The sequence below is a fragment of the Cynoglossus semilaevis genome, chromosome Z, assembly GCF_000523025.1.
Source record: "Cynoglossus semilaevis isolate Cse_v1.0 chromosome Z, Cse_v1.0, whole genome shotgun sequence".
NCBI lineage: Eukaryota > Metazoa > Chordata > Actinopteri > Pleuronectiformes > Cynoglossidae > Cynoglossus > Cynoglossus semilaevis.
Window position 1 is genome coordinate 9648973 of NC_024328.1, and position 18249 is coordinate 9667221.

Genomic DNA, 18249 nt, shown 5'->3' on the forward strand with positions numbered 1-18249 from the left:
AACCCCGTTCTACAGCCCAGTACTTGCATTAGTGTCGTCTGCTCACGCAGAATCAAAATATTTTAACATTTTAAAAAATGTCAGTATTTTCACAAGTCTTCGACTAAATAAAACGTTTTTCCTACAATTTGAAAATTGTTATAACGTTCATCTTCCCACACTGCTGTCTCCCATTACTCCACTTCCATAACATGACAGCTCCGTACTGGTCTGTGAAGCACCGACACTGGTGCAAAACGTTTCAGCTGTAAAACACATTAATCTTCACAGGAAAAATCTCGAAGAAATGTTTTAATGGAAAATTAACAAAATAAATGTCTGTTTGAAACGCTGACTGCACTCAATTTTGCCGTTTTCATTAGTCTCAATTTTTATAATTATTTGACATTGCAGTATGATCTCATTCTTTACAAGACTGGCGACGCGCCCTTTTGGAAGTTCACTTAATGATTATTCTGCAGAGAGAAGGAGAAGGATGAAATTGGCTCCCTTCTAATTTTGCAACATTACTTAATTCCCCTAAGGCAAAAGCCACCTCCTGGAGAAAAACAGACATCTGCTGAATCATTTGACGAGGCTGCAGCAGTTCCTTATTGATTGCCCGGTGTGTCTGAACACTTACTACAGATGATTAATTCTAGATGAAAAGACTAAGAGAAGATATAGCTCACAGACGGCTGCTCTAATGAGTAATCACTGACCAGAGCTTATGCCAGCGATGAGGTATGTGAAAAATAAAAAGGCAGGCCAAAACAACAGAGAGGCACAGCATCACTTTCGTCAGTGTTAATGGACGAGATGAGATGAGCAAACACGCCTTCCTGCCAACATCGAGGTATTACTAACTTTTTCCTTTCAGTTAAAAACATGAAAACACAAACTGACGTGTGACATCTAAACAGGTGACGTGCAAACAACTACGACTGTTCCAGTCTTATAAAAACATGCAACTACATAAATAACTAGAATCATATTCCGGTCAGTGATTTGCAGGATTTTTCTTTGTTACCTTTAAAAACGAAACAAAACACAACATTGGCCTGACCAGATGGTTCCTACAATATTAAGATATTAAGATAAGGGACAGATTTGGAAAATTACTCTCTTTTTAACTGTATTTTTACTTGCTGTATACAGTGGATTTAAACCATGTCTTGATTATACCTGACATTAAAATGTATTTCATTTCAAAATACAGTGGAACCTCGAGATACAAGTGTCTGGACATACGAGTTTTTAGAGATACAAGCAAGCATTAAAGCAAATTTTTGCTTCGAGATACGAGTAAAGATTTTAGATGTATCAGCACGCTTACAGACACCGACGCCAGGTGGCCGAGCACTCGGAGCCGCCCACGCCACTTCACGTGTTCACGTCTTTGTCGACTTCCGTACGCATCTCCCGTGAGTCTTCCATATTGTGTTGGCGTTATCTTACTTGATTTTTTCTCTACTTCGTGCATTATTCATTATAATAGTAATGAGTCTCTACAGCAATTAAAAACATGTTTTTTTCCATTGTTATTGGCACTAATAAGGGGATTTTTTTTTAGAGGGCCAGAACGGATTCATTTTTTTCCCCGTTATTTCTTATGGGAAAAAAATGATTCGAGATACGAGCACCTCCAGTAACGACCTTGATCCTGGAACGGATTATGCTCGTACCTCGAAGCTCCACTGTATGAGTTCCTCTGCTCCAAACTCCAATGTAAATCTGACTGTCGCATGTTCAGTTTTGTGGGAAGAAAAAAAATTTAAGTAAAGCCAACTGTTGCACATCCACTCCAACAGTGACAACAAAATAGAACAATTTACCAATTGTACTAATTCCAGTCAAGGTCAGTGCACTGAAGATAAAAAAACAAACCAACAAATAAAAGAAACAGTTTTGTGTGTCTGCTTTGCTCTTCCTTTTATTCAAACAAGGTGTGTGACGTCATTATGAACAGATAAAACACTGTAGCAGTCGTGCAGCAGGTTTGCATCAGAGATGCTCTTTGAGTAAACAATAGGCATGTGTGAGACGCAGCAGGTCAGTGACGCAGCTGTAACACGCTGCACATGCATTCAGCGCGCACTGCCAAACTATGGCAGGAGGTACAGTAGTATGTCGGGTAGACTGTCCAATAACAACCTCAACATTGTTGGAACATCCGGTCCTCATTTTGTTTTCTATATGTAGGTTAATCTGATGAGAAAAAAAAAAAAAGCAGTATAAAATTGTCCCCTTGGATTAGGACACTTGCCTCTGGGATATGTCCTGTTTTTACCAGCACTTTAAACTGACTTAAACGTTTTATAGGAGACAGATCTGGACTGCAGGCAGGCCAGTCAACGTCCGGCAAAAAAATCTACCAAAAAATCCATGTTTCTGGGAAACTCTTCTCTTGACTGTCCCAAAGAGTGGGGCTCAGGGCATCTTTGTGATAGGGAACCTTCTAGAATGTTACTTCACTACGTCCATACTACCATAAACTTTTCTGTCTTGCTTTGTTTCTGTCCAAAATTATATTATGATTTTACTGCAATTGTCTTTTGCGTTGTGTTGCACTTCATTTTTTAAAGAAGGCATTCTGTGACCTTTATTTGACCGCACTGTCAAAGAATCAATTCCTCAGTTTTTTAGTGGTACTAATTTATCAGTAAAAGCATGATCAATATATTTTGTGGTGTTTTAAAATATAAATCATTATGATGCAATGAATAAGTATCTTCTACAAAAAAGGCCATATGAATTTAACTGAACTCCAAAGAGTGCTGCATATCCCAAAAAAAAAAAAAAAAAAAAAAAAAAATAGATAATTGAAACACTCCAGAAACTTCCTCAAAATAAAATAAAATCTTACCATTATAAGACCAGCACTGGATGAAAAGAAAACTTCAAAAATATATCTTAACCTTCATATTCTGGTGACTAATGTAAAACTTTCCTGTTGTTTATTTTACATGAGCTGGCAATAATAAGACATTTCCACTGGGTGATGACGCAAGTGTAAGGTATTGTAAGGGTGACCTTAACAAGTTAGTTGTTAGCCATTTGGTAACAGAGTGGCTCACACTGTTGTTTCCTCTCTGAAGACTCACTGATTGGCCCACACCTGGGCCCCCATCCGCTACAGAACCAATCAGCTGCCTCTGCAGAAGAGGCACCAGCGTCACAGGCCACAGTGACACACACACCATGTGCCAGACGTTTGACGAAAGTTTCAGACACTGGGCACGACATGAGTCAGTGAGCACAGCCACCACCCAGTGTGTGCCAAGACCTTCAAGTTCATCGTGTGCACGATGTGACAGAGGACAGTGGTTGACAAGCTACTTCCGTCTTGACCTATTCCCCACATCCAGTATGGTTTTTACAAATAATAATAGTAAAAAAAAACACTTTAAAAAGGAAAGTTGTGTCAGTGGCCACTGAAATATAAAAATATTTCCCATTTTAAACCATGCACCTCCAAAATCTATAGGATTCATGCTCACCTCTGGTCAACACATGAAACAAATCTTATAGCCAAGCCTTACCTCCATGTGTTTTTCATTATTTTAAGGCTAAAAACACTTTAAAAAGGAAGGCTTGCTTTAAAGGCTCAAAGAGTCAGTTTTTTTTTTCTTGGTCTTACATAAACATAATTCTGTAATTTCTACCAAAAGAAACGCTACATCCTAAACCTATTTACGTGCATAACAGCCAAAGCCCCAAGGCAAATAAAGCTGAATATCCAACATAGTAAAAGAAAAACATATCATGTTACCTGTCATTTTATGAATAATCACTGAAAACATTTCTTACATAACACCTATTTCACTTACAACTGCCAGATCATGTACTGACAATTATGTAGATCATGGCGCCGTACACACTTAACCTCCTCTCATCTTCCTCTGCTGGGCCGTGAAAGACGTGCCGCAGCACCTCACATGATGCACTCTAACAACGACCGAAATGTTTCACAGCCTAAGAGCAAGTGGTCTATCGGATGTAACATTTGAATAGCCATCTGGTTGTCTACCACCTGCCACGAGTGAGTAAGAACTCTGTCCGGCCAGGAAAGAAATGCGTCACAAAATCAAAAAGTCACGCTCCATTTTGGAAACTTTGAACGATGTTACAATAGTTAGTTCTACTGACTTTTCTAACAACAATTACTTCTTTCACTCTGCATGTGGAAATGCATGAGTCCAGACAAGATGACTGAGTCCAGATATGTAAATACATATAAATACACATATACACAGATATATATATATATACATATATATGTATATATATATATATGTATGTATATATATATGTATATATATATGTATATAAATACACATATACACAGATATATATATATATACATATATATGTATATATATACATACATATATATATATATACATATATATGTATATATATATATATGTATGTATATATATACATATATATGTATATATATATATATATATATATACATATACATATATGAATGCAGTATATATATATATTTATAAATATATGTTTTTTTTTTTGTTTGTTTTTGACATTTTAAAAATCGCAGCACAGAAGACAACTTCCATGTCATGACCTGTGATGAGTTCAGGCCCATAGAAGTGATTTATTTTGACAAGGCATGAGTAAGAAGCATTCTTTAGTACTATTGGATAGGTGAGACTAATGCCTACACTATGTAAAATATTATTACACCCTGATCTTATTACCATTTACAAATGCATCTATGCTGAGAAGTCTCAGGTCTTAGGTCTTGAACTTGTGCTATTTTACATACAGTAGAACCTCAAGATACGAGCAAGCCTTCGAGCAAATATTTGCTTCGAGATACGAGCAAAGATTCGAGATACGTGCACGTTTACAGACACCGACGCTAGCTGACCAAACACTCGGAGCAGCCCACTCGTTACTTCAAATGTGAAAACATTTTTTTTTTCAGAGGGATGGAACGGATTACATTTTTTTTCTGTTATTTGTTATAGGAAAAAAATGATCTAAGATATGAGCACCTCGAGTTATGAGTTCAGTCCTGGAACGGATTACGCTCGTATCTTGAGGTTCCACCGTATTCTCACTATTCACACAGACTGTGAAAACATCATAAACACAACACCTCACCCACCTTTTACATGTAGGTGGGAAATTAAATGCCCCAGGAGCAGTCTTTAAAATTCAAAGGATTTTGTACCATTCAGTTAGAGAGGTGAGGATGAGTTCTTTTCTAGCGTCTTTAACAAATTTAAATGATCAAATTAACTCTTTTCCCGTGGGCAGTAAATGAGTACATTTTGGATGGGAGTCAAACTCACTCATATTGCCAGTTTAAAGTCATATCAGAGCAGATAAAGCAAAGCTTTCTGGATGAGCATTGTTACGGGAGTTGGCGCCGCTCCAAAAACTCGGCGGCGCTTCGTTCGGTTGCGCAAAAAGCTTTTCATTTTCATTGTTTGGCTGTCCTTCCACTGCTTTCATCTAACTTTATTTAGACCCTTTGGGTTTGTCTGTTCATTTGACTCGGGCTGCACAGAACAGTACTACAGGGGTATCACCTGCATCTCTTTAACAGATGTAAACACCGCTGAAAAAACACGGCTCAACGAGACACTTTGTGGTGAAGTGACTCCACTGGAGGTGTGAGTTTGAGTGTTTGAAGTGCACGTCAAGGAAACAATAGTGGCCCTCAGCGCCCATGCATTACTTCAAAAGGCCTCCATTAGAGTGATTATTGCACATAAATGTTTCCGTTAAACATGCCATTGTCCGGATGTATACATGCCTCAGTAGGAGCTGTGGGATTTTGGAATACCAATCTCTGCATGGGAAATGACTGTTACTTTCACAGAACTGGCAAAGAAAAAAAAAACATTCTCTTGCATATGTACAAGAAAAAAACAACAACTTTTAGCTCCAAGTGAAATGAACGCGATAAGAGTGGAACATCGAGATACGAGCATAATCCGTTCCAGCACCGAGCTCGTATCTCAGATGATTTTTTTCCCATAAAAAATAACAGAAAAAAACAGTTCCGGCCCACTTAAAAACTCCATTATAATAAAGCACAAAACAGAAAAGAGAAAATCACGTGGATAACACAAACACAATACGGAAGACTCGTGTGAGATGAGTACGGAAGTCGACGAACACGTGAAGTGAGGCGGCGTGGGCTGCTCCGAGTGCTCGGCCACCTAGCGTCAGTTTCTGTAAGCTCAAGTCTTTACTCGTATCTCGAAGCAAAAAATTGCTTGAATTTATAATCAAGACTTACAGACAGAGATTAAACTAAAAAAAAAATGGATCGTCTAAAGATTTGCATCAGAAAGCTAAGCTGCTGCTGCCTTCTTCCGGAGGTGATGACACATCTGCTTCTCTAACACCTCAAACCACTTGATTCACATCCACTCTGTCTTTGTGCAAAAAAAGAAAGGAAAAGTGAAAAAAACAAAACAAAATAAAATCAAAAAAACAGTGTTCCATGAGGGTGTCTGCTCTGAGTCTCCGTTCCTACATGCAAACCAACGTAAGGTCATAGCAGTCATACTGAATCAGGGACCTTTAACATTTCACTGTTAGTTCCTATTAGGTTGTCGTGGGCTTATTCATGTGCCCAGACAAATGGTTCCCATTCACAGTCACTCAAGAGTAAACATGAGAAACAGTGAGTATTGATATAATACGTCATGTTTGTCAAAAAAAAAAAAAAATGTATAAAGTAATTCAGACTTAAAGATTTAATCTCAACTGCTTTGGTAATTTGAAGTTACATGGAAAGACAGATGAGTGTTTTACTAATTCAACAATGATGGAGGTGAACTGTGTGGCTTTTCCCAGAAATGTCTTCTAGTCTGGGAACTGACAACAACAAAAACAAGCCAACCGTCATCTTCATGGTGCCAGGCAACAGAAGGTGAAGCTTTAAATTAGTACTCATGTATGAATAAAGATGGACTGTGGTTTCTACATATCCCGCAACGAGCCATGCCCCTGGGTTAGGAGGCGTTAAACACACACACACTCGAGGACTGAAGAGAAACAGTTCCGGTCGGAAGAGAAGAAGAGGTTTTGTTTACATTTGCACCCAGCAGTCAGACGGTTGTCATATTAAGCATGACAAAACATGTGGTCCTGTAGTAAAAAATAACTGTCAGTCACGATGAAAAGTCTTTCACATGAAGTGATGCTTTTAATTGTTTTGATTTTTGCAGTGACAACACTGGAGACCAGCAGATCCTCAGTAGGCCCAGTGTGAAGTACAGTTTCCTGGTATTGTTTAGGTTTAAAAAAAAATAAAGGCAGGAAATGATTTCATCTGGGGCTGGTTGATGTGGTCAGATGTTGTATGAAAATATTATTTTAACTTAACACTGAATAAAATCGTACCAGAAGTAAAATGTTTTGTGAAATGTTTTTTGGGAACACTTTGTCCTTGTAGGACATTTTGCGAGACAAGACCTGGTTTGGAGTAAGGATTAGGATTGGGAGCAGATTTGTGCTACAGTGAGGACTGGGATTAGTTTTACATTTGATATGGTTACAACTTGGACCATTTCCATGTTTTATTATATGTCTTTAGTATAAAGCTCTTGCCTTCACTTTGCTACAGTAATTAAACTAAAGACTTTTCAGTTCTACCTCACAATTTTCATTTTATTGTTCTTTTTTCTGATCCTGAGCGAAATAAACAAATGACTAAACGCTCTGTGATTATATTATTGACTGTGTCTCCATTTTTTTTTTTTTTTTTTTTTTTTTTTTGAGGGTGGCAAAAATCTTTCAAATCCATTTCTTTGCTCTTGTAATTAAGTAAAGCCTAAGCCTAAATGGATCACAGTAGTAGGGCATGAACCTGTAAACAGTCGGATCAAATGCCTGTCAAATGTTGGCATGAACTTCCTGTTGTTGGACAGAGGTTCTGGTGAAGGCCCCGGGCTCCACTAATCCTACTAGAACTATCCGTGCAACTGGACCATGTAATTAGGAAAGTGTATGCAGGATGTTAACAATGTTTAATAATCAAAATTTGCTTTACTGTTGTCTGTTGCTTTGGATCCCTGATCATGGTGATGTCACAACAGGCGTTAGACGGAAGGGAGCGAGAGAGGGAGGGAGAGAAGAGGAATTAAGGTTAGTGAAGAGCATTTTCACAGACTGGTGAGTCCAGACAGAAAGGCAGAGCGAAAATAGCTCCAGGGGCAAACAAGGTAACCTCTTTCAAAAGATGCTTCAGGGGGTGTCTGCCAAGTCTGCACAATACTGTCTGCAGTGAATGTCTCTATTGCAGTTGCACTGCACCGAGCAACAAAACACCTCTAGCGTCTGGGAGCATGTTCTAAAGGCACACCAAACCTTTAGTCTGGAAACGCTTCATTTGGGGTAAAACTAACTTCCATCTGAAGTGTGTTTTAGGCCCAGTCCCACTTACAGTGTTTAAGCCACCAGCTTGAGAGGACACTTTAAATGTCTGGCACACAACTATATCCCTAACAGTAGACAGTCAGAACTTTTTAGTACTTCACCCTAAGAATTTATAAAAGATTTTGCCCAATTAAAAAAAAAATCCTGTATCACCTGTTGGCTATAGACACAAAGTTGTAGTTTTTACAGCAAAACAAGCATCTGAAAAAAAAAAACAGACACCAGTATACCCATATACTAAACGTATTGTAAGTATTGGAGGTTCTGATTGGTCTACATGCAACACACAGCAACAAGTACAGCCCCTACAAAGAGAGTAAAAACTCAAATATATAACATGTACCTTTATTAATAAGGTAAATGGAGAAAAGCAGCATTAGCATTTTTCTTTATGTACACCTAAAAAAATGAATTAATGACTATACTATCTCAATAACATGGTATAAATGTAATTGACACGTATGAGAAATTCAACATGAGGAGTTTAACATGAGGAGAAGAACTTTGTCAAGTTAATGAAAGCTGTAAAAACCTTGTAATCATACACTTTAAGGGGAGACCTATAAAACCTGTCAACACTAGTGTCATCGTATCGATATACAGCTGTCCTTCCTTAGATATAATGCATGGACCAAAGTAACGCGGAGCCTGCTGTCCCCCTACTGAATCCATGAATATGCTGAGGCCCGTAAACATAGCACAGTGAGGTCATGAAGACAAGATGTCGATGACATCACAACCACAAAGTAAGCCAACGGGCACAGAGCTATAATCAGATCTCCTACATGGTAACTGTTGTCGAGAATACGACTGAGTCGAATATCAATGCCAGGTTTACTTGATGATGAGTAAATTTCTTGTAAGACATCTCTATGATTCACAGCTAAGGCTCCTGTTGTTTGGGGGCCTGAAATGACAAGTCTGGACACATCCATGCCAGCCAGGACATCCCCATTAAGGAGCCACTTGCTTCTAAAAGTGGAGAGAGGTGGGGCACGGGGATCAGATGTCCGGTTTGTTTACAAGGTGTTTGGCCACTACCATAGATAAGAACTTAGTAATAAGTGATAGCTGATAGTCCTTGAGTTTTACAGACTAATATCCAACTAAAGTTAGTAATACAAAGTGTGTCTCACTTTCAAACAACAAAACTTCTGCGATTTGATTTGGAAAGTTTTTTTTTACTTTCAACTTTGCTGCTGCCTCAGATATGATTGTTATATTTAAATAAATAAGACTTGTTAAAACGTCATTCTCAAAAGAAAAAAAATAAAAGCACATAAATGACTGAAGTGAATGATGTGTGGAAACAGAAGTGGTCGTTTTAAGTGCTTACAAAGTGACCGGCCATGGCCTGGCTTTGTGTTCTAAGGGCAGAGTGCATCCTCTACGAGTCCCCTGACGTGCTCAGGCCTCATTCATGGGTAATGTACCAGACAGAGCAGATTACTCCCCTTTCTTCATCCTCGCCGCTCAGCCGAGGAAGCCCTTCAGAACCCTGCCTTTTTGTCCACTTTCCCCTGTTGTCCTGTTTGTCAAGTTGACAGACATTAGCCATTCAGCCACAGGAGTGCTCGCATTCACAAATGTGAAAACTAACGTAGAATGTTCATTCTTCTTTAAATCACCTTTAAATAAATGGTCCATATTTATTTACAGAAATAATAAAACTTATGGCCCATCGTGAGCAATCTTACATGTGGGTTCTATTCTGGTCGATACACCGAGATCCATGCTGGAAGTGTGGACACTGTTTACATTCACTCACTCGGCCTTCCTGCTCACTAGAGCGATGGAAGACTGTTGAGCAATGAGGCACTCACGTCTGGTCTTTGGCCTATTTGTTTTCAATGAGCAGTGGCTGCACACGTAAAGAAAAAGTCAGTACTGTATCGATTCATTCATAGATCACACAAGTGAGAAAGAAAAAAGAAGAGAGAACATCCGGAGGTTTATATCTATGTATCTTTACGATGAACTATAAACGGCCAGATATAAAACGCGATAACACAAAGGCACAATATAGGAATGTGTAATAACTGTCAAAGCAAAGTCTGTCTCAGCAACAATCAACAGGAGGTGGTGAAGTAACCTCAGAAATGTACTCCACAAAGAGGAACAACAAATGCCAGTGATGACAATGATAAGAGTTTATAGTGCTGGGTGATAAGAACTGTCTGAGCCTGGAGGCCTTTATTAAAGAAACACTTTAAGCCTCGTGACATTTATTTGTGGGAGAACAATAATGGAATTACATCCAGATCTAATAAAATAATTCTAAATGATATCACTGTATCAGATATCTATAAAGTTTACCAGACCAAGGTATGTTTTCATGAGGAGATTTTCCGTTTAATAAAGCTGGAGACATACATATGTAAATTATATCCTATTCTGTGCAGCATCAGCTTTGATTACAGTGAACAACGGGGCAGCCGTCACGTAGCCACTCAGACGCTACCTTCTCAGGATGGCTTGCCAATCGCCACCAACTCAGAAACTGGCAGAGTCTAAAACTTAGGCAGACAGAGCAAAAGAAAAGAAAAGAAAAGAAAAGCGTTGGCATATGAGTAAGGTCTACAGGTTTAGAGGGCTGGCAGAAACGCAGCTAAAGATGGCTGAGTGAATTCCCAGCGCTGGCAGAACAAATGGAACTGTTGTTTGGGTTCAGAGGAGCTGGCCCTCAGAAAGGACACCGCGGGAGGGAGCTGGAGGGGTTGGGCAGGCCAGACAGGGACAGACGAGGACACAGGAGCAGGGAGGCAGAGTTGCTCACACCACCCACATTAGCCTCTAAAAAATGGCCTCTAACGGTTCCCACTGGGGCAAGTTTGTGAGAGGAAAAAAAAAGCAGTAGACTCAGCAGGAGTCAGAATTTAAATGTAAGGGAAGTTGTTGCATAATCTTAAAGATGGGCACAAAAAGTTCCAAATATCTAAAATCAAACTACAGCTGTTTGTAGCATTTTGTGAATGAAACAAACAAACAAACAAACAAAAAAAGACTCACTTAATGTGGTTGTAAAATAAGTCTTATTTGTTGTTGTTTGTTAGATTCTCCTCTTAGAAAACATTAGGGTACATCCAGATCAGAAAAGCAATGGAACAGCATCTTATGTGGCCCAGACAGCCCGCGGGATTCGTCTGTCATCTGGCGTGATCATGACGCACATCCCACAGGATGAGTTGATACTGTCCAGTCAACAGCGAACAGGGACAGTTTGGTTTTAAGATGTTGGGGAGTGACTGTTGTGCGTAAAGACTGACTGATTTCATTGCTGACTTCGAGCTCCAGAAGGAAAGGAAAGAAGACAGAGACAGAGGTTGGATATCACTTTCTCTTGTCAACAGCTCAGGTTCTGGTAGTGGTTTTAAAAGCACAGGGGTGTTTACTAATTAATGTCCTCAGGATTCAAAGATTATTGATGTATAATCTGGGATGTTGAAGTTTGCATCATTTAATTTTTTTTTTTTTAAATGACTTAAAAAAATATCAGAGACAAAATGATGAGCCCACTATTAAAGGATGGAAGAGAAATAGAACCCCTGGAGTAAATGGAATTACAGTGAAACCTCGAGATACGAGTATTTCGATAGACGTGCAAGCCTTCTAGCAAATTTTTACTATGAGATACGAGTAAAGATTTGTGATACGAGCACGCTTACAGACACCGACGCTAGGTGGCCGAGCACTCGGAGCAAACCGCGCCACCTCACTCGTTCACTTCACGTGTTCGTCGACTTCCGTACACATCTCACACGAATCTTCCGTATTGTGTTTGCGTCATCTACGTGATTTCCCCTCTACTTCATGCATTATTCTTCATAATAGTGATGAGTCTCTGTAGCACTCAAAAAATGTCTTCTTCCATTGTTATTAGCACTAACAAGGGAGTTTTTTAGAGGGCTGGAACTGATTAATTTTCTTTCTATTATTTCCTTTGGGAAAAAATGATTCGAGTTACGAGCTCGGTCCTGGAACGGATTATGCTCGTATCTCGAGGTTCCACTGTATAAAGAACAGAGGATATGTGAATTTGAAGGGAGGCCAGAAAAGCAGGTAGAAACCAGGTCTTACGTGTTGTTTTGTTTTATCATGACAACAAGTCAAAGCAACTTCAGAAACACTGAACGATCACAGATAAACAGATGTATCACTGTCAAAAATCAATGACATGCACTGAAGAACACGGTCCAGACCAGATTAAAGTTTTCCACCGAGGACCTTCTTAAAACTGTGAAAACAAAAACTCTCTAAATTGACGAGAGTCTGTTATTCACCATCATAGATGCACAGCCTATTTGTATCGGGAAAAATAATAATTTTAACCTTTTGTGAGATAACTGTTTCTGTATGCAGAGTACACTATGTTCCTGTTCTTAGTTAGAGGTACCATTATCAGATATGACGTTAAAAAAATCCCCAGCTCGAAAAAAAGCACTTAACAAATACCTACCATTTGCCAAACAGTACAAGTGTACGGTATTAAAAACAGGTGACTATTTCCCCTTGTGCCTGGGAGGCAGCAGAGGAAAAACACATGAACTGACAGAAACCTGGACCCACAAACAGACAAGACTTTTGATTTTAGCCTCTTAACAAGGGGCTTAATGAGACTTGTATTATGTCAAGTGTTGATTTATTTAACATCTTAATATAACATGAATAAATAAACTGGCTCTTTGTATGTACATATATTTAGTCATTTTTTAAATTTACATTTTTTAATATTCCAGTTACTACCCTCTAAATCAGACATGGGCAAACTATGGCCCGTGGGCCAGATACGGCCCGCCGCACTGTCTAATCCAGGCTCTTAACACTTCAGCTTCAATGTATGGTAAAGTTTAGGTTTATTCTTGCACAATAAATTATTTTGCCCAGCATTCTAGATCAAACCAATAATGAACCAATAATGTACCCTTACTGTTCTGCCTGTTTTGCCTTTGAAAAGTGAACTACTTGTCATTGTGACACAACACATCATTGCACACAACCAAATGTGACCTCTGCTTTTAACCCATCACCAAAGTGAACAGTGGGCAGCTTTAAGGGTTAGGGTTAGGGAGCAGTGTGTGGGGACGGTGCCTTGGTCAGAGCAGCTCAGTGGTAACTTGGCAGCTGGTGGAACCAGGAGCTTTCCGGACCCAAGTCTGCTTCCTCAACCACTAAGCCACTACAGTGATGGCTGGGACTCTAGTCCAGTGTTTCCCAATCTTTTTTTTCTGGGTAACAATATTTTAAAATTCACAAACATTTGTGAACTCAACAATTAGTACTGCTTAAGTTTAAAACAACGAAAAACAGTAATTGAACCAACAAAAAAGGTATCCATAAGGCGATGACCCCCCCAAAAAAAAAAAATCGTGCGACCCACCTGAGGGTCGCGACCCAGTCTTTGGGAAACAATGCTCTAATTGACGCAAAAAACACAATCACATTCTATCTTTGTGACCACAGAACCTGAAGATTAACAATAAAAAGTACTAAAACAAGTTGACTGACAAAGAACTTTTTTCATTGATTTTCTTCTCGTTGACTTACATCTATGTGCCTGTGGTGTGTAAATCTATAATTAAAAACATTACGGTAAATTAAGCACCAGGGTAGATGAGATGTTTTATTGTATGGCTCCTCCTAGTGAGGGCACGGGCAAGTGTAAGTGTAAGCACGGGTACGGGCCAAACAATGATGCCTTCTTTTCCAGCGTCCTGCGTGAAAACTGACACATGATCACAATGTGGACAGATTGTAGACAACACAAATTAGCATGTGGAAACACATGTGGTTCGCTTGGACTGATAACAAAACAAATAGCTTTTCCAGGCCGAGATCACATTCTGGTCCCAGTGGGTGTGTGGGCTGCGTGCGTAATGTTTAGAATGAAACAAAAAACACATGTAAGTCGACCACACCGAAGTCCCCGATAAATATAGTAACGTTTCTATTTGTAATCAAACCATACATGACAAGGAGATTTGTAAACTATTTAGCGAGTGGAAATGTTGAGAAGTGGTTCACGGCTCACACACTCAGTGAGTACACACTCAGTAGCTGGTATGGTTCAGCACGGTGTTATCTCACTTGAAGAATGTTTCAGATAATGCAGCGGCTTTAATCTTATCCAGGAAGCTTTGCGGTGCTGGAGAGACACCTGGTTTTCCAAATCCTGTCAGTCACATCTCCATTTCTGGTAGCCATTTTTTCCCAGCCATTAAATGAGTCTTCCCATGTGTCTGCAGGCAGGGTGGTCAGGGCTATTTACCCGCTGAAGTGAAACACAACCATCTGTAACCATCAGAATCCAGAGCATTTTTTTTTACACCGTTTCTGATATTGTTCTGAAAAAATGAGATCATTGTGAAATGAATGTGTTGAATACACGGTGCCCATCAGTGAACTCCAGAAGTGCAAGAATCTGGCTCAGTGCTAATTTGCAAATGAGTGTAGAGATTTATGATTGATGCGCTGCATTTCTTTTCTTCTTCTTTTTTTTTTTTTTTTACAGTCATCTATATATCTGTTAACGTTTATGACAGTTAAATTAACAGCTGTTTTAGGAGGTGTTAGTAATGCTGTGCATGCATAGTCTTAGAAGTCAGCAAATATTATTTATAGCTAAATGACTGAGCTGTTACATGAAAATGAGAGAAAATGTTGAGCCAAACTGACACAGACCAAAGTTGGCAAATACAAACACAAAAACATGTTGATATAAAAAAAAAAAAAAAAAAAAAACGCTGCTTAAAGTTCTCCAGACGGTAAATCTGCTGTGCACAATTAGCTTCAAGGCTTTTCGATTCTAGAAAATATAAAACCCTATTTGTATATTTTTTCCATTGTTTTACAATTAAATACATAAATAAATGAATGGATCCTATCCCAGATAGTATAACAGATCTAACAGCACACACGCCCTATAAATCCCTAAAAATATACAGATGTGCACAACTAGACACGAGTTTTGAATCCGTTTGTCTCCAGGTCCAACACCACAAACCAGGCCTTTGTGTCTTTGACAGCAACAACAGATAGACCCACATACTGTACTGTTGATATGAAGGACGATGCTCGCTGATGCAGATGAGCACCTCCCACGCAACCACCTCACTCCCTCTTGGCAGAGCATACCAATTTCCACCTGGATGGTCTTCAACTATGTGCCAAGAGGATATCACGGCAGCTCCATATCCTCTGTGTGACAGTGTAATTCCCTCTGCCCTGCAGCAATGTCTGCAAAACTCAGACAGTTTACATGTTCATGTAGCTACATAGCACTGGGGAAGAGTGACTTGCCAAGTATTCGGTACATTCATTAATTTCTGGCGCACACACTTTAACCCCCTCCACTGCTGGCTGTCAAAGACTCGACAGAGTTAAAGTGTCTTTGATCGTTTCTCCCAGTCAGTGTATGACAACCAGAGCCTTAACTGTGGTAGTGGCTGTTCGTTTTTTAAAAAAAAAAAAAAAAAAAAAAAAAAAACTATTCACACCTGTTATACTGAACAAACAACACCACTCAGAATGGAAAGGTGTTTATTTGATAGATGAGAGAAGGTGTGTTTTACAGCCTAAACATAATTCTGTATTAACTAGGGCTGTCAAATGATAAAAAAAAAATTAAAATCTGATTAACCGTGGGATAGCTGCCGATTTATCAGGATTAATACTGATTAATTGAAATGAATGAACATTCTTCAATATGACCAGAGAATTTAACTTTTTTAAATTGCTGGAGCAGAAAGAGAAATTACAGCAGGTAGATGTTTGTGTTTCACACCTGTTTTTATTTGTAACCAATCCAAGTGATGGAATTACTCACATGGAAAAATGTCAAGAAAAAATACGCCAAGGTACAACTAAAATTTTAGCTTCGTATGCATCTTGGGTAACAATAATCAGTCAAATGTTCTTCGCAATCCTTTAGGTCAGGCATGGGCAAACTAAGGCCCGGGGGCCAAATGCGGCCCGTTCAGCTTTTCAATCCGGCCCGGATATTTTCATTATACTTCTGCCTTTTCCCTGCAATACCTACAATTCCTCAATAGATGGCGTAGAAAATTATATATTTTTTAGCATTGTAGCCTTTATGCATGACTTTTACATGTCATTTATCTTAGTTATTTATCTCCTGACTCCTCCCCCCGACCTCCCGTTCAATTTAGGACAATTCTGTCCTGCGAGTCAAAAAGTTTGCCCAGGCCTGCTTTAGGTCATTGTTTCCCAAGGACTGGGTCGGGACCCTCAGGTGGGTTGCAAGAGATTTTTTTTGTTTGTTTCCCAGGAGTTTACGAATAATGTTTATTGACTTGGGTCGTGAAGGTTTGTGACTTTTAAAATATGGGTCTCCAGAAAAAATGTTTGAAAAACACAGCTTTAGGCAATTGTGTTGGACAGGTTGTCAGCCGTGAACCTGTCAGGTTCTGTGTTATTTGATGCTGGACTGACACAGGCCACACATCTGACCTGGATTTGAAGCCTCCACAAATACATGATGAGCATTAAGGTGATATTTAAAGGCTGAGGAGCTTCAGTGAAACTTTTTCCCCATGTTTTTGTGTAAATTACAACATTTGGATATTTATTGGATATACAATAAGGGAAATTAATTTTGATTCCTTAATATTATCTAATAAGTAACTAACTAAACAGTATCTCACACTGCAGATCACTCCGGATTAAAAGTCCTCCCTAATCCAGGCCTTCAGATCATTTACAGCTGTGGCTTTTTTTTTTTTTTCAATGTGTGATGAAACTTAACATGTTTCCAGTGAAAGACTGTAAATGTCAGTTTGGCCACAGTATTATGACTTTTAAAGACTTCAAAAGCATCTGGCTACAAGCCAAGATGTTACAGTAACGGAGTGTCACACCACCTGAGTCAGAAAAGCCAGAGATAAGCTATAGCAACACAAAAACAGACCGCTCAAACGATGACAGATGACTGGAGGGTTAATTAAGTAAAAAAAAAAAACCTGTAGATCTGTAGCACTCCTCTTCAGTCACTTTTAACAGACCACAGGAATTATTTGGTGGCATGTTCATCTACGAGGTGGGAGGGAAGAGGGAAGGGAGGGAGACCGTGTCTCTGGTTTCTTATGTTTTTCTTTTGCAATGTGTCAGGATATTAGCAGCAGCAAAAAAAGAGAAAGACGTCAATAAAGGAACACAAAGCTGCAGTTAGAAATAAAATTGGTAATGTATTAACCTTTGTAGTAACGCTTAACATTTTAAACACACTCAACTCTTGTACAAGGGCCAATACACTGTATCAATAGCACCCCCTCCTGAAAACAGAAGGGAAGCTACATGTTTTGTGTTGCCAAAAAGATCAGAAAAACATGACAAACCAGCTCAACAAAACAAATCTTCATCACTGCAAATGACACACACCTGTGTACAGGTAAATACATTTTTTTTTGTTACTGTAGTTCACTCATAAAAGTATTTGAAACACCACATACCTTTAGTAGTGAGTGCTTAACTAAAATGGATCAAATTCATTTTTCTATTTCTTTAGTCAAGACGTGTTGTTTTCATGTGCGGTTCTGCCCTTAGCGTGGAAAATAAACAATCCACATGTGGCCTGGAATTGTGATCTGTCTGGCAGACTTCAAACTTCACTCACCTTGTCAGATGGTTACAGTAAGTCATGTAACCACTTGTTACAACTAAGATATGCAGGAGACCATGCATGAATGCAACTGGAGTTCAACCTTGAGGCAGACACAGAAACAGATCTCCAGACTGGAGCGACTCTTGTCGCATGTCACAACCATGTTGAAGTCAAGGATTCCAAACATAACTAGGAGTACAAACATCATCAAGTTCCCCCTGGGGATT

At 39.1% G+C, this 18249-nt stretch overlaps 1 protein-coding gene across 4 annotated transcripts in view; it reads right to left on the reverse strand.

Annotated features, from left to right (window-relative positions):
* The window catches only part of arl15a (ADP-ribosylation factor-like 15a), an 85928-nt gene that overhangs the window by 15642 nt on the left and 52037 nt on the right, over positions 1-18249 (reverse strand). The window contains exon 5 of one of the 4 annotated variants that reach the window (XM_025052958.1): positions 7719-8042. The exons of the other annotated variants lie outside the window; for them this stretch is intronic. Within the exon in view, the coding sequence (XP_024908726.1) occupies positions 7998-8042 (45 nt within the window). The 3' untranslated portion in view covers positions 7719-7997. Of the gene's footprint in view, positions 1-7718; positions 8043-18249 lie in introns of those variants that run through there. 4 annotated transcript variants of the gene reach the window in all.